Source organism: Ambystoma mexicanum, chromosome 1p, assembly GCF_040938575.1.
Source record: "Ambystoma mexicanum isolate Mex_15411 chromosome 1p, UKY_AmexF1_1, whole genome shotgun sequence".
NCBI classification, from domain to species: Eukaryota; Metazoa; Chordata; class Amphibia; order Caudata; family Ambystomatidae; genus Ambystoma; species Ambystoma mexicanum.
This window is the reverse complement of record NC_090921.1, coordinates 1,292,488,213-1,292,515,741: the sequence shown is the minus strand read 5'-3', so window position 1 is coordinate 1,292,515,741 and position 27,529 is coordinate 1,292,488,213. Positions and strand designations below refer to the sequence as shown.

At 49.6% G+C, this 27,529-nt stretch overlaps 1 protein-coding gene across 4 annotated transcripts in view; it reads left to right on the top strand.

The window, feature by feature from the left end:
• LOC138453062 (MOB kinase activator 2-like) overlaps nt 1–27,529 on the top strand; it is a 95,008-nt gene that overhangs the window by 33,628 nt on the left and 33,851 nt on the right. The window contains exons 1-3 of one of the 4 annotated variants that reach the window (XM_069605565.1): nt 10,670–10,945; nt 21,627–21,823; nt 22,203–22,369. In XM_069605565.1, the coding sequence (XP_069461666.1) occupies nt 21,780–21,823; nt 22,203–22,369 (211 nt within the window). In that variant the 5' untranslated portion in view covers nt 10,670–10,945; nt 21,627–21,779. Of the gene's footprint in view, nt 1–10,669; nt 10,946–21,626; nt 21,824–22,199; nt 22,370–27,529 lie in introns of those variants that run through there. The other 3 variants (XM_069605546.1, XM_069605574.1, XM_069605555.1) reach the window with 3 other exon arrangements.

Here is a 27,529-nt window from a genome sequence, read left to right as displayed (position 1 = left end):
AGGGGGAAACATAGGGAGGACAAAACAACGATCTTACTAGGCCCTGTGCCATTCAGATTGCGCAAGTGCAGGGAAGTGGAAGGGGAGAAGAGCTGAGGGGGTGAGGGGAGAAGTGCAGGGAACTCAAAAAGTGCAGCCAATGGGTGGCTCATAAGTGCAGAGAGAAGGGACTGTAGGGTTGCAGATACAGACCATACGTGCTGGGGGAGCACGGAGGCAGTGCAAAGTGCATCTGGACATGCAAGAGCCTGGGCCCAAGTTCAGAGGGTAGCCAGGTGACCAGTGCGTGGAGCAGTCGGGACATCAGCAGGGGAGAGGAAGAAAGAAAGCGGAAGCAAATAGGAAGGTCTTGAGTTGCTTCCGGAACTGAGGCGGTTCTGTTCAAGTTTGGGAGAGGCAAGGAGGCTGTTTCAGAGGGAAGCCCTACCCGACGAGAAAGATCTGCACCCGACTCTCTGGTTGGAAAAGCGACTGACCCTCAGAGAGTTGGAAGTGGATGAATGGAGAGCTCGAGTAGGGAGATGTTTAGGAAGAGGGAGTTGGAGGTAGTGCAGTATACAGAGGGTCTTGAACTTGATCCTTGCCGCCACTAGGAGCCAATGAAGAGATTTCAGAGCTGGAGAGATATAATCCCTGGGCTTGAGGCCAAGGACAAATCTCACAATTCTGTTCTGGATAAGTTGTAGATGTCGTAGAGTCAGGAAGATTTAGAAAGAGGCTGTTGCAGTAGTCCAGCCTAGAGAGGACCAGAGCTCAGGAGACAGTGAGCTTCTGGGTGAAAGTGAGGAAAGGAAGAATGCCTCTGAGGACGTGCAGCTGGTAGTTTGACTTCTTAGAGATGTCAGAGATGTGAGTAGAGAAGCAAAGGGTGGAGTTGAAGATGGTCCCGCGGTTCTTAGCCTCACCGGTAGGAGCAGGAAGAGAGCCCATAGAGGGCGGCCAGAGAGAGGAAAGGAGGGAGCAGGTGTGCCGATGAGAAGGATCTCTGTCTTACTGGCATTAAGGCAGTGATCACGGGCGGCGCACCACTCCTGAATTGCGGTCAGAAAATCTGGAATGGAAGAAAGAGATGAGGCGGCTGAGGGGACCCTGAAGGAGAGCTGGGTGTCATCCACATATCACTAGAAGTTGGAGCAGAAGGAAGCAATGAGGTGGGCAAGAGGTGCCAGGTGTTGGTTGAACAGCCAGGGAGAGAGGTGAGGCCAGTTTGTCAGAGGGTGCAGCTGATGCCCTCCACTTTCTCTCAGCCACCCTGCACTTGCGTTTGAGGGTGACGAGGTCAGAGTTGTACCAAGGGTTGGACTTGGATTTGGGCTTCAAGCGGTTCCTCATGACAGGACCAAGTACATCAAGATTGTGAGAGATAGAAAGATGAAGGTTAGATAGGGTTGTGTCAGGGTGTGAGTCAGCCGAAGGTGTAGAAGGAGCAGAGAAGGTAGCGGCGAAAGCCTCCGCTGACACGCCTTTCATGGGTCGGATAACCAAGAAGGTAGGTGGCAGTGCTAGATTCGGCTTGGCCTGAGGAGTAGGGTGAGAGAGGTGAGAGGAAAGGAGAAGGTGATCACTCCAGGTGAGGGAAGTGTGAGAGTTGGAGAGGGGGAGGTCTGAGGAGATCAGAACATCCAGGGTGTGCCCTACAGAGTGAGTCAGGCCAGAGGGAAGAATAGAGAGAGAGTCGCAGAGGTTGCACAATAGTCCTGAAGAAGGACAGGTAGCATCCAGGTGGATGTTAAGGTCTCTGAGGAGGAGAAATTGAGAGGTAGAGGCGAGGAGGAGAGGTCCGCCCACTCCGAGAGAAAGGCGCAACCTGGTCAGGAAGCCTGTAGATAGTTGCCACAGTGAGAGAACGGCCAGGAGAGATAGAGAGCCTGCAGACCAGGCATTCAAAGGAGGGGTAGTCCTGCATAGGAATGATAGAAGCAGGGATCCACTCCAGGAAGATCAAGGCTACACCCCCAATGGTACGGTTGGTTCTGGGTTCGGAGAGGATCTTGTAGCCATCAGGAAGGAGAGTGTCAAAGCTCTTGACAGAGCTGGCTGTAAACCAAGTCTCGATCACACTGAGTAGATCCAAATCAAGTTCTTCCAGCAGACGACAGATGTCAGACGAGTGTTTGCCAGCTGAGCGTGAGTTGAGAGTAGCAATGTGGAGTAGGTTGCCCCCTTTGAAGGACATCCGTGGAGGGGTACAGGTCAGAGGTATGCCCTGCAGTAGTGTTGCAGGTGCCCAAGGATGGGCAGAGCAGGAAGGAGGAGAAGGCAAGGTAGCCAGGGAGGAGGAGGTGAGTGCCAAAGGGGTGGTGGAGGAAGGAGGCAACAGGGTGGCCGGAGAAACACAGAGGCAGCTGTAGGGGTGGCAGAGAATGGAGGGGCAAGAGAGGGGAAAGAAGGAACAGTAGGAGAAGAAAGGAAGTTGATAAGGCACGGGAAGTGTCTATCAAAAAGGTGGAGGTGGGCCTGAGGGCCTTGGACCAAGCCGTGCCATTTAGGTAAACCTTAATGACGATATAGGGGGAGTGGAAAGGGGCCAGGAGGGTCTCCCACCGGGTGCCTCCATTAATGGGCGAAGAAAAAAAAAGGAGAGATAACCAAGACCATATTGGGGGTCCATAGGCCTGGAGAGGGAACGACAAAGAGGATGTCAGTAAGGGTCTGTCTGAAGGAAGCACTGGTATAGGTATCAGCAATGTGGAGGCCTGGGTTAGAGACCACGATGTCCCTTTTTAGCTTCTTCCTGCCAGACTTGGTGAGAGGGATAGGATAGTCGATAGAAAACCAGTTAGAGAAGATGGGTGAGACAGAGAGCACCATAGAGGGTGCAGAGAGGAAGGGGGGGAAGAAGAGAGGGGTAGCCCAGATAAGGAGGGGGTGAGTGGATAGCGCTGCGAAGCAGGCAGGAGGGACACAAGGGGAGGGACACGGAAGGAGGGGGAGCAGAGATAGGACACAAGACGGACTGAAAATCAGATGCAATGCATAGCCAAGTCAATCACCAATGGAACCTAGAAGTAAGGGATGAACACAGCAGGAATGCAGGCAATGCAATACAAGCCAACAACCTTGAAGAACAAAAAGTCAAGAAAAGTACAAAAAAGATCAGGAGGGGAGCTAAGAAGAGGGGAGGAAAAGACAAACATTATTTTTAATTTACATTTTTACACAGCCGTGTGTATTCTCAAACAGAATGAGGAACCCTGTGTTTGCACTTTATTTTGATCAATGTCTCATAAATAAAGGTGTTTGTGACATTTCACATGTAGTTGGCAGCTTACAATTGAGCACATAAACAATATTGCGATATATATCGTACATCACTATTCCACCCAAAAATATTGAGATATGACTTTTGATCCATATCGCCCAGCCCTACGGGTGACTATGATTATGAGGATGATGGGAAACGTCTGTCGATGTACTACTGAACCCACCTGCCACACAGCACTATATTTTGTACTGCATTTATTTGGTTGCTTTGTCAAACACTTTTACCAGAAGTGCTGTGCATAAAGCAATAAGCAGAGGGGCGATCCCCTTTTCAGTGTGCTTCTGCATAGTTTCTATGATTATATCGGTTCAAGCCACTCAGGTGGGGCAGCAGTGATTCGTTGAGACATGAAAGGGGGTGGGGGCCGGCTCTGGTGACTGTGAGACGTACATAGACCTAAAGCATTGCGGTAGAGCAGTCAGTGATTGGGGTGGGTGTAGGGGATGCCTCTGCACTGAAGGACAGGTGAAGCTTGGGCCTGGTCCTAAATACTTTTCTTTGATGTCATGGGGGACAGGTGCAATTACAGCATCCAGTAGAGGAAAGGAATGGGAGCAGTGTGGGTGGAGAAAAGTGACATTTCTGAGAGTACCATTGGAGAGTCCAAGCAGAATAGTAATAGTGGAGGATTTGTATTTAGTTTATTTGTAAAGCGCAACCAGGCCCGAAGGCATACGGGCGCATAATCTTGCATACAACAGTTACAGTACACATTAATGGAAAGGTAATCTAGCTCCACCTGTTTAAAAAATGATACAGAGGTGAGCTGGAGTCGCAATATGACATCATAAATTCAATATAATACAGTATTATACAGTGAGATAGAGTGACAGTGAAGATTAGGCAACAGGCCCAATACTCGGTGCGTCACATATTCTGTGTGAGGAGCCATGATTTAGTTTTATTCTTGAAGGCTTGGAAAGAAGGCTCAGTTCTGATGGGGACAGGAAGGGAGTTCCAGAGCTTCGTGGCCAAGACAGGGAAGCTTGCACCCCCAGCTTTTTGAAGTTCAAACCTGAGCAGGGAGAGGCTATGTATTTGGGCAGTTCTCATGGGTCGTGTGGACGTATGGAGAGTGAGACGGTTGGATAGGTAGGAAGGGGCCTTATTGGCCAGGCATTTGAGTGTCAAGACAAGAGTTTTCAGAGAGATTCTGTGTTTTACTGGGAGCCAAGGCAGATCAGTTCTGACGTTGGAGATATGGTGGTACCTAGGAATGGTGAGTGCTGCTCTGATGGCATTATTCTGGGTGGTTTGCAGTTTGTTGAGGTTAGACTGGCTAGTTCCCAGGTAGAGGGCACTGCAATAGTCAATCTTAGACATGATAAGAGTTCTTGACAATGTAATACAGTTAGGGGAATTCAAAAAAGGCCTACAGGCCATAATGAATTTGCAGGTATAGGCCGATGCCGACCTTACTACATTAGTTTGTATGTTCATTGATAGAGCAGAGTCAAGATAGACACCTAATGTTTTAGTGTCCTTAGAGACCTTAATGACATATTGCCATCAATGGTGAAAGACTTAAACGCCTGGTCTAATTTATTATGACGTTGAGATGAGCCTAGTATTAGGAGCTCAGTCTTGTCACCATTGAGGCAAAGTTCATGTTGTGCCATCCAGGCCTGAATGACCAGGTAGACGTCATTCAAGGATTTGGTGTCAGCTGTCTGATTGCCTGTAATAGGGACGAGTATCTGGGTGTCATCAGCATAATTAGTGTACGAGACACCCAGATAATCAAGAACATCAAAGAGAGGTTTGGTGAACACATTGTAGAGAGTAGGCGACACACAAGAGGCTTGGGGAATGCCGCAGTGAATGGGAGAGGCTGTAGGGGAAAAGACTTGCATGGATCTTTTGCTTAGAAATGAGCTGATCCATCCAGTGGCGGAGTCAGTGAAGTAGGCGGTGGATTTGAGATGCTGGCATAGGATTTGGTGATTGACCAGATCAAATGTGGCAGAGAGATTGAGAAGCAATAGCAGAGCCAATTTCCCATTATCTTTTAATATCTCAATTTGAGTTTTGAGATCAATCAATGATGTTTCGGTCCCATGTCTCGGGCGGAAACCAGATTGTCTCAGACCGAGGAGATTGTTGATTTCTTGGATCTGCAGGTAGGCTGCGCGATCTAATATCTTGAGCAAGAAAGGGACAGTAGTGATAGGTCTAAAGTTAGTTGGTATATTTGGGTCCAGGGATGGTTTTTTAAGCAGAGGGATCACCCATGCGTCCTTGAGATTGTCAGGGACTATACCAGTTTTGAGGGATGCGTTTATGAAGGCCGTGACGAAAGGGGCTAGGCCGTAAGAGGCTTCCTTGATGATAGTGGTAGGGCAAGAATCACCTTGACAATTGGAAGGTTTAAGTTTGTTTATAATTCCTTCTACTTCAACGATAGTAAGAGGGGGAGAAGGAGAAAGGTTTACAATTTGTGTTGCCGGGCGGTTAGCAATCATAGGAGTGGACTGAGGTTTATCAGTCTGTAGAGAGTTTTGTTTGCCTCTAATTTTAGTTTGGAGGGATGCAATTTTGTCCAGGAGTGCTGTCTGTATGTTAGTGCACCAATTGCTGTCTTTAGTGCGGGTGTCTGGGGGCAATGCCGGTGACTCAAGTTCCTTTAGAATTTTGAATAATTCTTTGGTATTAGATTGTGCTAGCATGATGCGATTATTATAAGACTCTTTTTTCGCCTGGAATGTGGCTTCTTTGTAGTCGAGGGAGGCTAGGAAGAGTCCGTCCTTGTGGGCATCGGAAGGATGACTTTTCCATCGAGTTTCCATGCTACGTTTAGATTTATGAAGCACTCTTAACTGTGGTGTGAACCACGAATAGAGGTGCACATGTGGTTTAGGTTTCCTGAGTTTAATGGGGGCGATGGAATTTAAAGCTGCAAGCACCACGTGGTTATAGGTGTCTACTAAGATTGTGGGATCCGAGCAGGAATCTGTGAAGTTATTAAGGGTAGGAAGAATGAGAGGGAGTAACATCTCCTTGGTCATGTCCCTTTTGTTTCTGGTAGGGATGGCAGGAGCAATAGATGGCGCCGGACGATGTACCTCCTCAATGTGGAAAGTAATAATATGGTGATCCGACCATGCACAAGGTGAATTGGATAGTAAAGTGATGTTACAGTTGGCGTCAGTTAACCAGTCAAGAGACCTCCCTTTGGTGTGAGTAGGTTCTTGGATGTGATGGGTGAATCCTAAATCGGTTAAGGTGTTAAAGTCTATAGCAGTAGGGTCATTAGGGTCTTGGTAGCCTAAGTTAAGGTCCCCAAGAAGGATGATTTGCAAATTAGTTTTGGCTTTGTCAAGTACTAAGGAAGTGATATCGTCCACAAATGATGTCACCGGGCCGGTGGTCTGTAGATTAAGTGTACAGTAGCTGTTTGGTTAGCAGATAGTGGTAGTTTGACCGAGAGTAGTTCAGCAGATTCAATGTTTGCACTAGGTAAGGCTCTCGGGCATAGTGAATTTTTATGGATAAAGGCAACTCCACCCCCTCTGTGGGTGCGGTCGCATCTAGTAATGGAGTAATCTAAAGGAATCGCTAGGGAGAGTGCAGGGCCGCAAGCAGCATGAAGCCAGGTTTCAGAAATAGCAATAAAGTCAAGCTCTTGTGTCTTGATAAGGTCAGCAATATCAAGTGCATGCGCTGAGAGAGACCGAGCATTGACCATAGCGCCCTTGATCTGTGTAACTTTGCCTGGTAGGGCTGGGAACATCTGAGTAGACTTATGAGTTGGTGTAGTGGGAATCTGGTAGATAGGGCTAGGCGTCGAACGTTTCGACCATGAGTAAGGATTCTAAGTGTGCCCACTCATGCGCAGGAATCTGGTTCCTAGTCTCTTGTTTCTAATGTGAATTGAGCAAGGTTGGTTAGGTGTAGGTTTCTTAGTGAAGTGATCTAACCATAGAGCAGGGGCATTAAGGTATATGTTGGTGGGACCAGTGTTGAAATGTGGCAGGTTATCGCATAGCACAGGTGGTCCCATAGTATCATTGTGCGGTAACACTATCTGTTTAGGTGGTTGGTTCTGATATCTGCTGAGTAGTGGAGGGCAGTATCACGCGTTTACTGCACCTACAAAAATACTGAATGCAAAAAATGGTGAACTTGTTTTCCAAATTTTGCAGCAATTATATGTGGGGGGTGCGTTAGGGTAATTAGGTAAGAAGAGTATTGGGGTCCCCCCTGCATATAATTGCGCAGAAAAAAAATGCGCATTCGGTATTTTATTTTCTCAAGGATCACACAGCTCAGCGAAAGGCTAGTTCATAGACAGACTTGAAGACAAGGAGTGCTTGAGCACGGAGCGTTTTTGTATGGAGAGCCACGCCAGCATGGTGATGGTATACTTTGGTGCGAAAGGATCTAGGCAGGTTGTAGAGAGGGTGTGTGGCAAAGTTGAGTACGTTGTGAAGGGGGGCAAAAGAGAAGCAGTGGACTTAGAAGAGTCCAGTTTGCTGAGGGCCAGCATTGAGAGATTATTTATGGAAGAGTAGTTGGTGAGGCGCTGGCAGGACTGCCAAATATTTAGAGGGTTGATCCTGGCCGCAGTGAGGAAGTGATTGTATCTGAGCTAGTTCTGGAAGGGCACCCTGAACTTGCGAACCTTGGACGATGGAGAGAGAGGAGTTCTGGCAGAAAATAGATTGAAGGGGGGGATTGGAGAATTGCAGGGCAGGAGAGAAAGGACTACCACCCTGGAAGAGTTTAACGCCCGGCCATCCAGTGATGGGGCAGAAGCAACTGATGATGTGTCCCGAGATGTCATGGGTGAAGGAGGGAGGGGAAGGAGAATTATATCTGTGTCATCGGCAAAGAGCCGAACGATGAGAGGCGCTTGCCCAGAGAAGAGGTGTCCCAGAGTGGGGAGGCATTGAAACCAAAGGAGGAAAGAGTTTCGAGGAAGGAGGGATGTCCACAGCATGCACTGCGAATGCTGGTTTACATTTCGTCGTTTAAATTAATAATTTCAGCAATCCCTACTGTGGTGCATGTTTTGGAAGTGGAAAGGAGACCATGTAATGTGTGCTTGTAAAGGGCTTACCCCCAGCCTGGACCAGGTTCGTAGCAGCAAGGTGTAATGGTAAGTGAGAGGCATGGAGGAATTGGCTATGGGAAGAGTGAGAGGTGCACATTTTTTTTTGGGGGGGGGGGTCTGGATATTGACTGGGAAGGACCATGGGAGCTACCATTTATGTGCATTGCTATCTAAGGGCGATTATTTTTTTTTATTTTTTTTATTGGCGCTCCCAGTTTCGTACCTTCACCTTTGGTAAAAATAATTGTAACTGTCACCCACTATGTACATAAATGGTTGGTATATCAATTAGGTACTTCCACTAATTTTATGTTGTCGGGGCATTAGTCTCAAACGTGGAAGAGGTAATACACCATAAGTCTAAAGGAGACTGGTTACCCCTCCCTTACTCAAAAATCACAACATGTCGGCTTTCATTTGGGCTTCCAGCTCAAGAGAAAATACAAAATATACGTCATACATTCATATTTTATTTACAAAGACATGGCCAATCGGAGATAAAAAAAACATGTACATACATATTAATCCAGTGTGATTATGCAATTCTGTTCCTATGGCAGTTCTACATAAAACATGTGGTGACTTTTGGTTAGTAAATGGGTGATCCTATGTCGTTTTCTCAGACACTTAATAGACAATGAAATGGTTCATTGTTCAGAGCACAAGATAGTAAAACTACACAGTTCCCTTATCTAGCTTGTCGACACTTGTTTCGGCTCTCTGTTCGTGTTGCACTGTACTCTAGTGTACACGATATACTGCTTATAGAGCTATCTTCAGGACATACATTCATTCCAAAAGCTCTGCCTCAACAGTCATTCAGCACATATCTGTTTTAGTAGAAGCCCTCGGGTGCAAGCAATACTATCAGCCATTAGGCGGGATATCCTTGTCCAATGTCTGTGTAAAAGAAGAAAAATAACAAACGTCTCGGAGCAAACATAATTATAATACTGTAGTTCTTAGAGATGGGCGCGCCTGGTCCAGCCTGGGCTCCAGCCCGACCCTCCTTTCGGGCTGGTACCCCTGGATGCGCGTGCCCTGCCATGCCTGCCCAGTGCAAAAAAAGCATTTCATTCCATTTTGCCTGCCCCACGCGGACAAAACGGAAAAAAATACCCATTTATTTGTTTTCAATAATTTGACCACTTTTTTCAATTTGTCCTCCGCTGCGCTGGCAAAATTGAAAGAAATGGCCAAATGTGGAAAAAAATAATTGCGACCCTGATGGTGGCTCGAGTGCCAAGAGGGCACCAGGCCACAGTTGACAATTTCTTTGCATTTGGCCTGCGCTACACGGGCAAAATGAAAAGACAGGCCCATATGGGAAAAATAATAAAAGCGGCCCTGATGTTGCTGCGTTTAATTTTTTTCCTTTTTCTGGGGAGCCAGGGATTTCATGGGCTTGTCCCGTGGTGGGCTCCTAGAGCCAGGCCGGACCCCCAGACTCGGCCCTACCCATGAAATCCCTGCCCCCCCACCCTCTTGTAGTATTTCTAGAATACTGTTCCTGCACTTCTCCCATATTATGGTTCATTTACCCATTATGACCATAGTTATCCAAATGCCTTTATGTCAACATTTTACAGTACAAATGAGATCGCCCTCCCTCGGGGGGCCATGGGCATTAACAAGTTCCAAGGCTTTGGCTTCTGGTCTCTCTTTCATTCGCGTTCTGTCTCTGTATTTTCCCTTCCTTCTTTTACCTCAACTCCTCTTCACATTTATTTAATTTTTCTTCCGCTCTCCCTTCTAGCATTTCAACCCACCCCATCCTTTTTATCATCGTTTTTCTTTCCCTTTCGTTGTATTTTTTTCAGTTGTTTCCCCTTCATCGTGCCTTTTACGCATTGGTCCCATCTTTGTCTAACGCTTCTGGTTTTCACGCCCTGCTTTACCTCACCCACTTCTTCCTCGTACCCCTTTTCGGTTTATTTCCAGTTTTTTCTTCCGCGTCAGCGTCTTCTTCCTCTGCCTCCGGCGCTCTCTCAAGTCCCCCTAATTTCCTTTCTCTTAGGGCTTGCTTTGTTTCCGCCTGTCCCCGATCCTAATTTCGGACGCTTATGATGTTCTCGTGTTCCCACCCCCTTCCCCTTCTTCCGGTCCTATTTTTTTCTTTTCTTCCAGTGCTCCTGTCTATCATGGATTCTCTGCCCCGTTTCGTGACCTTTGTTTTTCTTCCTCCTGTGTTTTACAGCAGGGGGGCGGGCTAGGGCGTGTACAGGAAGGGGCTCGTATCCTGGGGACGGGGAGGGGTGAGGGAAGGGTACAGGACGCCGGGGGCAGGGTCCCCGCAGTAGGGTGCACGCTACAGCCTTGTGTGTGTGAGGGGGCATTACCCCGGGAGATGAGGTGCTTCCTCGGTTGCCATGGAGAGGGCCGCCCCTGGCTCCCTGTGATTGGCGGAGGCCGGCTGTGGGCGGGGTTAAGCCTGTCTGGACTCGACTGTGAGGATTCTCCGGCTCGCGGCTTCTCGCTCTTTTGTCTGCCTCTTCCTCCCCGGTGCTTCGGGAGAGAGGGGACCGTGTGCCGCCTGCTCCCGGGACACTGATCGCTGCTGCGGCCGAACTTCCCGAGCTGCGTGCGTCCTCCTCCCCCCAACTCTGCGACCAGACCCTCGCTTGTGGGTAAGTGCAACTTGGCGCCCTCCTCGAGCCGGAGGTGAGTGCACCCACCCACTGCCCCTTTGTTCCGGTTCTCCACCAAGGCTTTGTCTTTTGGCTTTCCCCGGGGAGAAGAAGCGGGCTGGGATCTTTGGATAGTGGATTTGGTTCGCGCACCTGCTGCTCTCTGCACGCATGTGTATGCGTGGAGGTGGCAGGTGCGGGCCCACGGGGTGGCTGTCCAGCCTTTCAGCTTTACTAAATATGAACCAGGAATGTGATTGTAGCGCTTGGACTCCTATCCATACAAAGTTGATCAATTACGTTGGGTAATCACAAGCCTAGTTATAAAAGCGCCTAGGAGCTGGCGCTGTCCGACGCAGATTGCAGAGAACACGAAGTATTAGTAGAAGTGCCACAACTTATTATGCGAAGCACCTGGTAGATCTCTAACCACTGGGACGCGGGGGGGGGGGGGTGGCTATACTCGTCCCTAGTTAAATCGGCCACCCCTTGTGCTTGGAGCCCTCAATACTTCGCTGCCAGCCCCAGGCGAGATTGGCAATCCATTTTGAGAGCCCCCCTCCCTCGAGCTCATTGGGCATGCAATGGGAGTTAGGGGGTATAACCGGAGCTCACCCACAAAATGTGGCACACGCATATACGCACAGCCCACAGTGATAAACCCATGTACTAAAACAGTACTGTTTTTTGTGTTAAACGGTGTGTTTTTGTAAGTATCCCCGATAAAAATGGAGTAGAGCTGATGTTAAACCCCTTACGATACACCGCGGGCGTTACACGGACGAGGAGTACGACGACCAAGCACGTTCTAGCATCTATACTACAGACTGTAGCATGCACCCGCCGTCCATGTTTCCCCCCACAGGTCGGGGACCGCTCTCCGCCCCTTCCACGTGTTCCCAGGCCAGCGTGCACGGCCTGTTATGTGGGCAACATAAGCTTTGGGGGTTGCGCTGACTCGTTACAACCGCACCACTTGTGAAAAGGTCACACAGAGCTGCGACCCGAATGGCCCTTTCCCTGCACGACCCGAATGCCCCTTTCCCTACACAGTCGGGGCATTACCGTCGTGTTGTGGGTGTTGTAGCATTATTTTGGAAGTACACAGCTACCAGAGCAGCCTCGGTGCTGAAGAATATAAAACAGCCAGATTATGGATGTGGTGGGTGAATAGCGAGGCTTCTAGGCGGTTAGTGGTTACAACATGCGCTTTTATGAGCAGTGGAGTGCCACGCCAAGTGCGCTGATTAGAGGAACCGCCGTTTCGTCCAGCGCTGCTCTTTAGAGGATGGGTCGGTGACAGGTCTCTGGTGAGACAGTGATGCTCCAGATGGGGACTTGTGGCGTGAATCTGCGGGGCTAAAGGGAACTCGAGCGCGGCGACTGCACATGCTGTATTTTTGCGCAGCGTGAATGTCTCGTATGTACCATGCTCGTGCATTTATAGCGTACGCCATGCTGAAAGACCAGCGTTACAGGAAAGTAACTTCATTTGTTTGGTGGTAAATACGCAGATCTCTGCCTGCCAAATCTTTCCAGGAAGCGCGGGCTAGCAGCACGGATCGCCCCGGATCTCTGCACGTGACCGGCCTGGGGAATGAGGATCTGGCATTCCAGCAGGCGGCAGTTTCTGCCCGTATTGACACCCCTCTAACGATGTTTGGTTTGCAGCCTAGTGAACATAAATTTGTTTTTGGGGTACGTAACTGCCTGGCGTCATACCACGTGTGAGTCGTCACAAGCGTGTGGCCTTCTCCTTGACACGTGGCACTCTAAGCAGGTGATTTTAATAATTCTAAGTGGTTGTTTATAAAGCGCTTAATGCCGCGAGGTTTCTAAGCGCGGACTCGGGGCTCGATCCTTTGTGGCATCGTTTACAGGCGAGCGCGTTGCCCCTGAGCTATCCCCCTTAGACTACGTATGTGTGCACTGAACATAAGGCCTTCCGGGTGCACTGAAGGCACAAGATGCGGTGGGTACTATTGCACGGTTACCAAACACGCAGGACGATAGATAGTCGCATACACGGCAACACTGGTTCTGCACAGCCTTCTCTCCAACTGTCCTTCCCGGAACCCGACACTCCACCATGACACCCCAAGCACTCTGAGATCACGGACACTAGGTGTCCTGTTGAAACACACCAAGCTAGAACACCTCTCAATACAGAACCTGGACCCCCAACATGCACTTTTTTATTTTAGGGTACCACCCGGATCTGTGGCTTCCGTTAGAATACAATGTCGTGGTTGTGGGGGGGAGGGGGGGATTTGCAGGCCACCAAGATTGGCTTTTTCTCTCAACCCCAGGCAATGTTTGTCAAAGCAGCCAAAGTAGCGGCTATTCCAGAGGACTTTTTAGGGCGCCCATGTCTAGGCCTAGGTGCCTTTCCGGGGGGAGCCGAGTGAGACCACGTGTCAGCACCCCAGCTGCTGCCAGGCAACCCTGCATGGCTAGAGTGATGAGGGGTGCGACACTTGTCACCGTCCTGACTGCTGATAGGAAGGCCTCGCAGCGTTTTAGGGTGACGTGTAAGGCCATGTGCATTCTGGGGTGCGCTTGAGGCAACGTGCCAGCTAACACGTTGACTGTTGATAGCTGGGCGTCCTTCTAGGACGATGGGCGAGGCCTTGGTGCCGAATGGGTGTGTCGGCAGCAGCGCCCTGGCCGGTGCAGGTTGGGGCATGTGGGGCTGTGGAATGATGGTGCGATTATCCCTGGCAGACAGGGCGGACTCTCATGTTGCACTGCTCTTCCACCCTACCTCTGCCCACACACTTGCTGCAATGTACCCATGGGAGCCAAGTCGCACGTGCATCAGCGCCACCTCGTAACCATCACTGGAAGTTCACAGCCACATGAGCAAAGCATTATGGGTATGCAAATTAGCCCAAATGGAAGCCTTTTCTTCCAGAAAAATGTCTTTATCTTACAGGGCAGTGCTAGTTTATACATGCCTGTATCAAACCAAGACGCACATTGCGCAAGACTGCAGACGATTAGTTACCGCCGCGATTGGCGTCGAGTGGCGCTGCACGTATCCTGCGTACATATATAATTACCCAACTTCCTGGTACTCCACTTCTGAATTGATTTGATCGTGTTGCATACAAGATGAACTCAGATATCAGTTGCTAAAGCGTAGCACTCAAGTCGTTGATCGACACCCCCTCTCCCCCTCAAACCACCTAAGTAAGTTTGGGGCAGAGGTTGGCATGAGTATATTCTAGGCTCACTGCCCGTTCTGAGGCACCAGTCTCTCAGTGGCAATCTCGCCTTTTTACTGCATTAGCCAATCATTGTTGAGGGAACAAGGGTGTTCATTGGCCGGAGGGCAATCAAGAAGGTTGTGGTGCCATCTGGGATGATCCTGGGCGTTGTTCAGAGCAACACCTTTCCCGGCGCAAAGTGGGTGCCCAAGTGCTCTCTGAGGGTGAGCACTGGGAGTGTTGATGGTGGCTGTGTGTGCAAACAGCTTGCGGCAGTGAGGCTGCTTGTATGTTATGTTGCCGAGGTTTGTAAAGCGCTCGCTACTGCTGTTCACCTAGCCTCGTGGCACTGATTATCTTGGGTCATCCCTGAATCCTGGAACTGTGGCGAGGCCTGAAATTGTGCCTGGGGGGTTTTGGGGAGTGGGGCGGTACTAGCAAGGGGTGAAGGCCTAGTCACTAAATGGTGGAGAATCTTCTGCTCTGGGACCTATGATGAGAAGTGTGCCCGTCTGCCCGGTGCTTGTGTTGTACTGGCGGGTATGGACCCGCTACACCCCTTCCCCATGGTTTATAATGCGATGTGCGGATGGGTATTACTAGTTTGCGACAGTGGGCTTTAAGGATAGTCTGAGAAGGGACTTGGTAACACGTGACAGAGATGTGTCTTCTGAATGCAGCTGCTAGCCTTTACCTCTTAGTGCTCAGCCACTAGGCCACACCTCCCTGCGCTTAACCCTGAACTCACATGCCCCTGAAATTAAGCCCTGTGCCCCATCTCCTCCAGTTAAGGCAACGGGCCACATGTCCCTGCTTAACCACTAGTCCACGTGCCCCTGCTTAACCACTAGGCCACATGCCCCTGCTTAACCACTAGGCCACATGCCCCTGCTTAACCACTAGGCCACATGCCCCTGAACGCCACAATCGGACCTCGTCTTGTTTTATGTTTTGGCGGTGGTTTTATATAGCACAGCATTTTCCTTGCTTCTTTTCTCCACTGGAGATCTTTGTGGGTCAGGCACATTATGTGCTGTGTTGGCCAGCCTATTTTACCAGTGAGAGTAGTGTTGGCACAGGATGGTCCAATATTGGAACTCTCGCATCTCACTCCTGGATAGTCGCTTTTCGTACGTGCGATATCTAGGATCAGATCAACGCCACAGGGATTATCGTCCTCTGGGCCTTCAACTGCGCCTGAGCTTCAGTGTGCCTTTGTTTCTTTGTGTGTTCTCCAGCAGTGCTTCAATGGCTCTTGTTTACCTGCCACTCCTACTCGCCCTATCCCTGCACCCACTCAGTCCCTTGCAATCTTATAAAGTGGCCTCTGCAAACAGCTTAGGACCCTCTCTGCCATTCGCTATCTCTCTCTTCCCGCCTTTAGATAGTTGTGTCAGTTAATGGTGGGTGGAGGGGCTGCTTGGACACCCCCCTTGGCGCAGAGCTATGGCTTCTTGGAGACGGGACATGTTACCTGGAATGAAGAGTTCGGCGGGATATGCACCTGCGCGCCCCCTTTCTTTTGTGGTAAGCAGGAGGGTAGACGGAGACTGCTCCCAGAGCTCGTCCTACCTGCCACAGGTGCTGGGCCTCGTGAGCCTCCTGAATCTTCAGACCCCAGGGCCAGAGTTGGCCAGCCCTCGGTCCATGCTGGCGATGGACTTCCAGGCCAATCGGCTCCATAAACCTGCCGAATGCCTTCCAAGAGAAGTCGGCGGCGAGGGTTCCTCCATGTTGGAAGGTTGACTTTGGGTGTGGTGAGTGTGCCTCTATATGTGGTGAGAGAATACTTTAGTGTCCACGCGCATTTAACAGATAATTCACATACATCAGGTTTGGGTGCTGGTCTGAATGCTAGTAACACAACATGGGTGTCTTAATGTTCATTCTGAACTGTAGCGTGGGTGCTGTGCTTGGACTGTGTCTTGGCACCAGTGCAGAATTCCTGGTCACAGTCTCTGAGCCTCCCTTGTCCCCAGGTATTGAAGCTTTGTTGTGGGGGCGAATATTTAAATTACCACATTAGTTACTTGCGTTGGCACTACACAATGAGCTGGGATTCATATCTTTAAAATGCTGCGGTAAGTGGCGAATTTTCATCTTTTTTTGGGGGTACATTTGAATGGCTGGCCCCAGGACATTGTAGGAGCATCTGAAGTCTACTGTTGATATGAAAGTGTAACAGTAACTCAATTTGTTCTGTCTTGGCCATGGCTCTACTCGTGTAGAGTTGCTGAATGGGCCTAAGATTGTCTGGAACCCTGGCACTGGACAATGACTGCGGGAAAAATGCACAGCTGTGGCTCTTTGTCTCACCTGGCTGGCGACCATAAAAAGTTGGGTGTGTTGGTCCTGCTTTGTCAATTTATCCTGGCAAAGGAGCACGTGGTCTAGTCATGAGATTTAGATGGAACTGTGTTTTGACTATGAAAATCTTATATAGATGCAAGAGAATTCCGTTGGAAGAAACCATGTGCAGATTTTGCAAGACAGATCCAGAAAAATTGTTCCATTTAATGCTTGAATGTACCTCTTGTAGCCCCCTGCGTCTTGGCAATTCTAAGCAGTTTTTTTTAACTCTTTGGGTTTTATTGATAAGGACTGTTTTTGGGATCGATGGCTTAGGGGTGCAGTCACATCTGATTTGGTGGCAGTTTTTGGTATTTTGGTCGCCTTCTCTTTGGAATGAGTACAGTTAATTAATTTCTGGGAAATCTCTGTACTTTCATTTGTGGATGTGTGTACGCTTAGTACATGTTTTGATATTTGGATGAATTGCATATCTATTTATGTAATATGGTCATTTATTTGCTAAATGTTCAAGTGAACCAAGGACAATAATTACAACAAATAAGGGAAAAGGAAGAAAAGTTGTTAATTTGAGTAAAGGGCATTTTAACGACTAGACTATTAGAAATAATTTGAGCCTGTGTTTGCCCGAGAACCTTCGGGCCAGGAACTCTCATAGGGAGGAAAGCTGAGGATTAGGCGTCCATGGGGGGGGGCGGATGCTGACCACAGCTGTTTTGGAAATGTCAAATTGGCCATCACGTGATACTGATGGGCTTCTAGTCCATGGCACTGAGGTCTTATGGATGCTTTGGCCTGGGTCGAAATAGCCTGGGATGGTACAAAACCTATACATTTGCACAGTGTGGACTCAGAACGCGCAGCACTGGGTGGAATCTCACGGCCCAAGATCACACCAAGAATGTGTGTGGTCTATGAGGGCCGTGTTTGTCTGTAATGCTCGTTTTTACCAGTTTACTCCATTTTTAAAAAAAAAAAAAAACTTTCTGGGCACCCACTTGCGTTGCGGGCACTGTCAGATATGCCTGTGAGGGTTCGGTGGTTTCCACGGAGGGTCGTTTCAAGCATCCCTGCCGGCGGACTATGGTGTGCATCCTTCCGGGTTTTGTGCCTCGCCTCTGAGTCAGTCCTAGTTTCGAGCTTGTCGGGTTGGTGCAGATGTTGGGACTTGCCCTGTCAGGCGTCTGTCCTTTTGTTGCTCAGCCTGTCTGCTGAGGGTAATTTCACCTGGCTTTCCTGTCGCTTTCAGCCGTATCTGCCTCATAAAATCATAACCGAGGTATCCGCCTGGCCTGTTTTGATGACTCCTGTCAGCTGGTCTGCCTGGAGCGTGAACTTCCGGTTTTTTCGATTCTTTTCCTCTACACAAACCCGACTGTGGGCCCTGCGCTCATGCTGGGCTGATCTGGGATGTGATGACCCGATCCCTTTCCTGTCCCAGTGCTGAACTCCACCAATGCTTTCCCACTCCCTCTCTGGAATCTTCCTATTGACTCCCCTCCCGTTCCCCACAGCTTCAGTACTGATATGATATGGCATTTGTAACGTGCCTACGAGTGTTTCAAGGCCCTTCGAGGCAAGGAAGGGGGAACAGAGGTAGGACAGAGACAACAATCTTACTAGGCCAAGTGACATGAGATCGCGCAAGTGCAGGGGAGGGTGAGAGGGCGCAGTGCTGTACATGGGATCAAAACAATAACAAGAAGTGCGGCCAGCAGGTGGCAGGTGCAAGGGTAAGTGCTGACAGCAGCTGTCCAAAAGTGCAGGTAGGAGGACTGTAAGGTTACTGATACAGACCCAAGTGCAAGCGTTGCCGGGAGGCAGTGCAGGTGTGCAACTGGGCTGGCAGGGACCTGGGCCTGAAATCGGAGGGTAGCCAGGTGACCAGTGCAGTATCAGACAGGAAATCAGCGGGCAGAGGAAGAGAGAAGGCAGAAGCAAAGAGTAAGGTCTTGAGGTGCTTCCCGAAACAGAGGTGGTTCTCTTCAAGTTTCAGAGAGGCTGTTTCAGAGGGAGGCCCCAGCCGAAGGAGATCTACCACCCACTGGTTGCTTGTAGAAGCGACTGACTCAAGAGTCCTCCATTTCAGGCTGTTATTTACCATGTAAACATAACAACTGGGCACCTGTTTATTTGTGCCGTGCACCCCCACAGTACAGCAGTGGCGTCTTTCTGTGTGGATATATTCCAACCAAAATTTAGTGGGAAATAAAAAATACGTTTCTATAATTAGAATCGTGGAATCCTGGAGAGAGAAGAAATTAAAAATGGAATTCAACATTGCTTTTCAAAAGTCAGCAGTGGGAGGAACTGCTTGATGACTTTGAGCCTGTGGAGCATTCGAGCAGAACACCTTTGCTCGGGGCTGGGTTGGCCATTCAGCAGAGCTGGCTGTGCTTTAGCAACAGAGCCTCTTGGGCTGTTCCGCCTCCTGGTTCAGACTTATTGATTTATTTGTATACTTGTAAAGCGCCAAAGCCCGCGGGCATCAAGGCGCTTGACAAAATCATACAGGTGACACAACAAAAAGCATCTGGAACTGAACACAGATATCAGAAGGCCTAACTTAACCAGCAGACAATGGAAAACAAATTGAACATGGCCAGAGTGCTACAAGCAGAACAGATATGCATCAGAGCTAAAGTAGACTTGCTTCCTGTTTCGGACTTGCTTCCTTCCACCTGATGACTGGTCTCTCCCCATCCTCATCCAGGGTAGGGCTGTCTCACCGGAGTCAAAACGACACAATCCCATATTGTCTCAAGTACGTGGGGCACTTTCTGCAGTCCACCCTCCCACAGTCATAATTTTCAACAGAAGGCGGCACACTAGTATTCCACATCGGCCCACCTCGGGTTCACTTGCACGGCAGGTAGCTCGCTGGGTTTGGTGCGTGCTGGAAAGGTCTGTTCACATTGCATGGCAAATGCTCAAGTCCTGGAAGGACTAAGTTGGTGTTGATAAGTGGTGTGCCGTTAAAATGCTGTAACATTAACGTTGGTGCTTTGAAGCGGGGGTAGCAAATACTATTTTAAAAAGTTCATAGACTATCAGTGCCTTGGAACAAAATCTGATTCAGGCCAAAGTGTTTGAGAGAAATCGATCCATCCCCCGGCGGCGGAGCCATTTTACCAATGGGCTTATAAATCTTCTTTTGGAATGGCAGGGCTTCCGAGTGAAGAGGCACTCCCAATGCTGTCCCGGCGGCTGTGGGTTGGCATCCAAGTCCAACCCTGCCTTGGCTTCCTCTCATTGCAGTGAAGTACAAGTGGGTCTCACTTAGGCAGACCGGGGGCTTAGCAGTGCAGTGAGGAAGCTCGGATCACTGGAAACTCAGAGAAATATAGCTTCAATGGTAACCGCGCCAAGGCGCCATCCTGACTGAGACTGGGGCAGCCTCTATATTGACCTTTATCATCACATGTATGTAACTCTTTTGTAACTAAGACTGCCACGATGCCTTCGGGCTGTATGTGCGCTATATAAATGCAAAATAAATAAAAATGATATTGCCTGTCTGTCTTACTGAGTCCCAGCTCTCCATGTTATTGTGTCTCTACCCTGAACAGTCGAGCGGTCCAGTTGTACACTATTACTCCATCCCCTTGGTGTGAAGCTCGCCGCTGCTTCACGACTAGGTTTCTGCTAAATTAAGCAAAAACAAGGGGGGGGGTTCTGGGAGTTTCTCTACTACCAGCCTATATCCCGGGTTAGGGTCTCAGCCAGAGTCTTTAGCTCACATCCTTTCACAGAAGAGAAATTTCCACTACATATCAGTCTTTGTCCTGCCCAAGGGCAGTCCAGCACCGAAATGCCTGGCAATTCTCTTCTGAACAAGAGTACCAACAGCGACCTGACTAAATTAAACCATACGCATACAGCCATGCGTATGACCTCGAATGACCTTGCGGCAAGGGGCAGTAGAGGCTCTGAGAGCTGACCAGCCTGAACCCCACCTCTGCCTCCCCCACAGAGGTGCTGGATTCAGAGAGGACCGGCCCCCTTGTGCTGTTGACACAAGAGAACATGTTCTTTGCCTGTCGTCGCTTAGCAGAAGGCTGCGTTTTGGGCTCCTCCATTTGCTGGGCAGTTTTTGAATTCTTGGTGCGAGTTGTCTGTCGTGCGTACGCACGGCGCACACCGGGCTGCTCAGCAGTAGAGGAGCGCTGTACACAGCAAGGGCGTAAGCATTGGTGAGGTGGGATCCTTGGTGACGAGGGGAGGCGCGCTGGGGTTTGGGGGGGGTTGCTGCTCTGGGGCTCATGGCCCTCGCAGAGGAACTGTTAGATGAATGAGCTCATCGCGCATTTCCGGGACTGTTAGAGCTCTTGACGGGACATGGGATGCCAGCGTTTCCGTTTTAGACAAAAACAAGAGTGCTCATCTAATGGGCCCAAGGGAGCATTGTCCGGGCCCTCCTCTCCCTTCATTTATAGCTCTTGGGGGAGCGGGGGAGTGCTGATTAGGGATTATCAACAAACCTCTTTCTCCCATGCGTGTTCCTACATCTGAAACATGCAAAGAGCCATAACTAATCACTCAGCACAGACTGCGGTGATACCTTTAGAAGGTAGAGCAATTTCTTTTTCTCATGTGTACTTTGCAGTTGGTTTCCATGGAAACAGGCCTATTGAGCAACCTCTTTACCGAACACATTTCTGTCTTATTTCTGAACCAAGATAAGAAATTGCACTTTTTCTGAAAGTGTGCCCCTTCTACGAGTGTACTTTGTATACGAGTGTCCACTAAAGTATAGCGTGTGTGTGTGTGTGTGTTGCACGCATGTATACGTTGTTTATAAAGAAATGTGGCATGTGCGCGCATGCAGTGTAGGCGTACATTGGGCTGCCATCTTAATGCAGGCAGAGGAAGTGTGGATCGTACAGGGAATTGCAACCTGTTCCATTGTTAGTTTGTAAGCACAGAGTTGGGGAGGGGGGGGGGGGCTTCCGCAACCCTCTCCTTGTTACAACGGCACAGGCAGCCACAACCACGATTACTAAGATCATTGTTGTGTGTCCAGCAAAAAAGAATGCCCACCGGCAGGGACCCCCTCTGCAACGCAATCTTTATCTCGTGATCATTCAAGTCTACGCCCGAGTCTGACGCTACCCTCTTCCCCCCCTTCGCCTGTCTCACACGCCTGTCTCTTCCTCCCACAGACCCTCGCGTGACCTCCTGCCATGTTGCTCTGTGTGCCTAGCGGGTTTGCTGTGAGTACCTGATTGGACGTGGTGCCCCGCGAGATAGCTCCGAGAAGGCTCCAACACTCGAACGGCACTCCTTCCACGCTGGCCGGTACCCCGCCTGCTGCGATGGTGTTCCAAGCGGTGGGGAAGCTGCTGGGCTACAAGAAACAGTAAGTGTATTGAGAACATGGCACCGTGTGGTCCCGTCCGCTGTTTTACCTCTCCTTCCCCCTAAACTCAGAGAAATGGATCGAACATATGAGGGCTTTCATCAACCAGAAACATGTCTACTGAGCTCCTGGGCCATCATTGCTCATGGTGCAGGCCTGTGGGCAGGGCAGCGACTTAACTGTATTGCAAGAGTTTGGGGGGCTCGAGCGCATGCGAGGGGGGCCTTGTTGGCACATTGTATGTGGCACATTGTATGTGGACATTGCTTTGCAGAGCTTTTGTATTGCGGGAATACCTTCCATGACCTCCTAGTGGGTGCCTTGTCCCTTCCCCGCTACAGGTTTTTTACCGCTGACGTGTCCTTCTCTCTTCCAGCAGCAGCAGCAGCAGCAAGCCTCTGAAAGGCAAGAGGAAGCCAAACCCAGATGTCGACAGACTCTGCTTAGATCCACGCTACGTGTCTGCGCGAATCGTCGACACCGATATCCTGATGCTCGTGGCGCTGCCCAAGGGTGTGAACATGGATGAATGGCTGGCAACCAATGGTAAGAGCTCGCTTTCCCGCTCAGAGATGTATCGGCCTTCTGCTTCCCAGACTGGAGAGTGTGCCTCTGTTAGCGGTGGTAGTCCCTATGAGCAGCGCTGTCTGCTGTCGTTGGACAGCAGAACGGTCAGTGTTTTACTGTAACCCTCAACGCCTTGGTTTGCTTTTAAATGGCTGTTGGTGCAATGCCGGGCCCCCTCTCCTGTGATCTGTTGGAAAGTTGCAGCTGGACAGGGAGCCTCCCATGTGGAGCAGGCCATGGTGGTGTTTAATTCTTAGACGCGCACTTGCCAGATTTTGGGCATCCTGACTCAAGAGATTGTGGCTTGCCATGGTGTATGCAGCTCAGGATGACTTTTACCCATGCATGAGTCTGTACTGCAGGTCTGCATTGGCTAGGATGGAGGCCCATTGGTGACATTGGTATGTTTCCCTGGTCTAGAGTGCTTTACATGATAATGGTATCGTGCATGCCTCGTGCAGCCCTGTTTCTTGGAGCGGGCGACGGCCCGGGGTGCAGAGCTAAATAGCTGAGGGGATTGGGTGCCGGAAGGTGCTGGTGTGTGCAGGAAGGGGCCCACACACAAAGCTGCCATGAAGGTCGAGGTCCCAGGCGGCCATGGGAGACAGGAGGGTGACTTTGGTGCCTGGTAGGCACTTGCAGTGAGGGCTGGACAAAAGGACTGTGAGCGCCTTTTCGCCAGCACATGGGACACCGCCCCCACATCCCCCATCCACCGCAGCATCAAAGGGATGCTGCCAGGACATGCTAATGGGGGAAGTTATAGGGGTGGTGGGCAGTGGTATCTGCCACTTTAAAGTACCTTAAACGCACCTTTGGCATAGAGAACAGCACATTTACTTGTTTGGCTTGTGGCCTAGTCAACCAGATCCTGACATGTTAAGTTATGACATTTTCAACTGCATGAAACTGCTCGGTGGCTTTTCAGCGCTAGTACTCGGATCAAAGACATGAGACTAAATTTGGGTGGATACATTCTAAGCTGAAAAGAGGTGTGTTTAATAGTATTTTTCAAAAACAAGATGGTGAGTTATTTTCAAATGTAGCGGAAGATTGTTTCACAGTGGTGTGTGTGACTTGTGTGATGAAACCCCTACCGACCTTCCGAGATTTATTACGTCCGAATGAGTATGTATGGTTCATGCTTACAAGCATTTTAATGTTAGGGTGAGTGTAGTGAACCGTGATGTGATCACCAAGCCATGTGTCTGTTATGAATGTAGAGATTCACACATAGACCTTTTTATCACAGACTTGTTTATCAAATATAGAGATCTCTGATCACTGTTATGTTCCTGAAATGCTCTGTAATTTAATGCAAAGCATGCAAGAACCCTCATCTGTGCCGTTTGTCCCCTTTCCCACTCTGAGAGGTATTTTGAAACAGTACAGTAAGTGTGTACCAGACTGTCCGTCTTGGAATGATAACCTTCTATCAGAAATAATTCATATGGTTAGTCTAGTATTGTTGCCCCTTGCGAAATACAAGTGGGGTGGTACGAACAGAATGCCTGAAACACAGGGCAGCGGTCAATGGGCCCTCAGACCCCGGCAGGCTGGTCACACTGCAGTGTGCCAGTACGGATAGTTTGAAACTGCTTTCATGCAAGGCCTTCCTTAAGAGCAGGTGACAGAAGAATCTTACTTGGGCAGCAACAGCTGTGTTTTCACATAAGATTTTTTCTGTGAAGTAGTTGAATTACATTGTAATGAAACCAGCTTCATTTATATAGCAGATGTCACACGACACAAAGGTGTAGTTTAGGAGTGACATGTGCTTGTCTGGTGGGGAGGTGGGGGCACATTCTAGTGATTCGCCCTGGGCACCAAGTTGGCTAGAAACTGCCCTAGCCTTGTGAATAGCCGCTGGTGTTCAGCCCTGTGTATTGTCGCTGGATGCCCAAATCCCTTCTCCTCCCGCCCATTCCTCATTTGTCTCTTGTATATCAAACCTTGTTATGAGGCCTGTGCCGTCCTATGTGCCGACCCACGTTGACCTGGTGCCAAATTATCTCTGTTGCCCAGGTGCGATTCAAGGGCATCGTTAAGATGCGAATGTCTCTACATTGCATAATATCAGCATGTACACAATTTGGAAATCCCTTAAAAAAAAAAAAAGCACTTGCACTTAATCCAGAACCGAGGAAATGTCTTATTCGGTTTCCAGTCATGTGATGTTTGGGGCCAAGAGCACGATGGTGGGTTTGGCCAATGCTTTAAATGTCATGTGTATATTCCGTGCATGAGGGAAGCTTTTTGCTGTAGCTATTTTTGGTGTTAGAGATCTGTGATGGAGACATTTTTGGGGAGAGACTTTGTCTGGATACCCTTTGATATGTGGCACCTCCATCACTAATATTGCATGGTCCAGTAGGTTCCAAAAGTTGCCAAAGCATGTACGTCAACCGAGGTTCCGAGCCCGCCATGACGCTCTTGTCTCTCAGCCCATGCCACGTGCATAGCAGTTATTTCTCTACTCGTGTCTGGTTACATAACCTCCGTGTGGATTTGTCCCTGGAGTGTGATGTCATCAGGCGTCGTTGGGAGCACGCCAGAGGCTGCTGACATCCTGGAGCACCTCTTGTGAATAGTTACCTATAGGCCATTTCCTGGCCAGCACCTGGCCGCATTCCACTCCTCTCACTCCGCCTGCAGAGGTGACCGGGTGCATGAGGCTGGTTCAGGGATGACTACTCCATCTGCGCACCTGTGAAGTCAACCATTCTCCTGGATCAGCGCGTGGAGAGGCCATGCAGTGATTCACATGGGATCTCTGGCGTGAGTCGCGCGCAGGAGCCTCGGCAGTAGTCCGCGCGACGAGGCAGTGCATTGATCACATATTACAGCATTAATCTGATGCCAGCCTCTGGTTTATTCCCCTAAAATCTCCATCCACCCTTGTAAGCCCCATCCAAAGAAAATCCACCTCCCCTAAACTGAGCATAAACCAGGAGACCCGCTCTTGTATCTCATGTCCACCCAGAAAGTCTTGCTATGGTGGCCGGCTACGTTTCTGCGTGGGTGTCTTGTTGAGTAATGCAAATCAAAGTGGTCTTGTATAGCCTTACGTGTGCCATTTTGGTGACCCCTTGGAATAGAGGTGGGGAAAGAGGGTTAGTGCAGGGAGAGGGAAGCCAGTTCAAAGCATCTGGGTGCAGGCAAGAAGTCCCAGAGTGCTGAGCGGCATAGGCTCCGAGTTCATGGGATCAAAGAGGGGAACTGTCCCGAGTGCCCTCTCGGTTCCTTAGCAACGGGGTCAGGAACTTCACTTGTTTTCCGTTTCCAACTGTACATTCTAAATGAGATGGCGCAGCGTCCATGTCGCTCGAGATGAAAACACTGTTGGGTTCTGATTTTAAATTCTTTGAAAGTGGAGTGCGTCCTAAAGCGCACACCCTGAAAGGTAGCGCGACCCGTTTAGTGACCACTGCTAAATTGTGCCATGTTCAGAGCTGCCTGTAAATCCTATGGCTTGTTTTCCCATTCATTCTCAAAGATGCGTTGCATGAGGGGTTTGGGGTACATGATCGCTTGCTTTGCTCAGTCCCTTGCTCGTATGCAAGGCTGGGGAATTTCTGCCCCATGGTCGTAACCGGTGGGCCCAACACGTTAGTGACTGTACCACACGAAACATTGTGTAAGTGGTGGCCATAAAAGGCTGTGGGTTTTTTATTGCACATTACGTAATAATACACCAAACAATCATTCTAATAATACACAATGCATACTTTTGGGCACGAGGTTCCCATTCTTATTTCTAAAAACCCTGGCTGTTGCTCTGCCAGACAGTGTCTTGGCCCTCTCCCTTTCCTGTCCTGTCCTCCTTGGTGCCCCCTCCGCAGCGCTGATGAAAAACAAAATTTGGCACCCAGGCGAAGCAGGCATTGTTAATATGAAAGTGGGGACCCGCGTTTAAAAGCGGTTTCATTTCACTCACCAGTGGATGGCGTCATCGACGGCAGTGAGAGGCAGATCCTCCTCGGATTGGGCAGGCCGTGTCCCTAAGCAGAGTGGAGGGTCCAGGTGCGCTTTTCTTGCACTCAACATTAGGTTGCAGAAGGGAAAACATGGTAGCAACTGGAAACGGGTTAACTGCCAGGTTTAAAGCCCTTCATGGAAATTTGAGCTTTTTCCTAAATTGGCTATCATAAGAAATGTCGCACCTCGCCTACTCGGGCTCTGAACCATTACACCCACACTCCCGCCTTGCCCACGCCCCAACCTGCCAGCAGCATGGCTCGCATTCACCTCTGCGTCCTTGCTGGCTAAATGGAGGTCTGTGCCAGATGGGATGCAAAGCACACGTGTTAATCCCCTCCACCCGCGGTGCTTTTTGCAACTGCAGTAAGCGGCTTTCAAAGGTTTGGACTCCATTCTGCCCCTCCCCTCTCTCCCAACCCACCTCACACCTGCCTGACATTTGTGTTCACACCAGCTGTTGAAATCTAAGGACCACTTGGATGGTGTAGGGCACACATTGCAAGTTCATTTGTTCAGTGAAAACACTGAAGTCAAAGTGACATTATGGCTAAGGGTCACTTCAAAAAAATATTCATACTCGGTGAAAAAAACGTAAGAGGGTGTTCTGGTAGCTATGTAAAACCAGAACACTCTCAAAATGTGAACATTATGGTTTCTAAAGCAACAATAACGGGCAAATCGCCCTGCACTAATCACGTTTTTCTTTTCTTTTTTTTTTAGAGGGTAACTAAAGCATCAAGCCACTTAAACCTAAGTTTGTTTTTCACTGAATCTCAATTCCTTGATTTACAGTGCTCAAATGAAGCTCCACAAACGTTTCCATTGGTTGTGGCCTGTGACCATGCCCAGTGTCTATTGACTCAAGAACTTCCCCACTTTCTCCCCGCCGCCCACTGGGCATGGCCTGCTCCATTGCCCAGTGCGCATTTGCCAGGGCCCGTAGTCCATAGTGGCCAATGGCTTTGACCTGCAGCCCTGGCCACTGGGCCACTTGGCCCAAGTCACTGGCCTTGTCCTAGGCACCAATGGGGAGGGCCTGGCATGCGGCCATGGCCACTGACCTACTTGCTCCCCAAAGTGGCCACTGGCTCTATGTAGCCTGCACTCATATTCGGTGCCACTTTGGGTGGAGCAAGAAAAACGTGGCCATAACTTCTT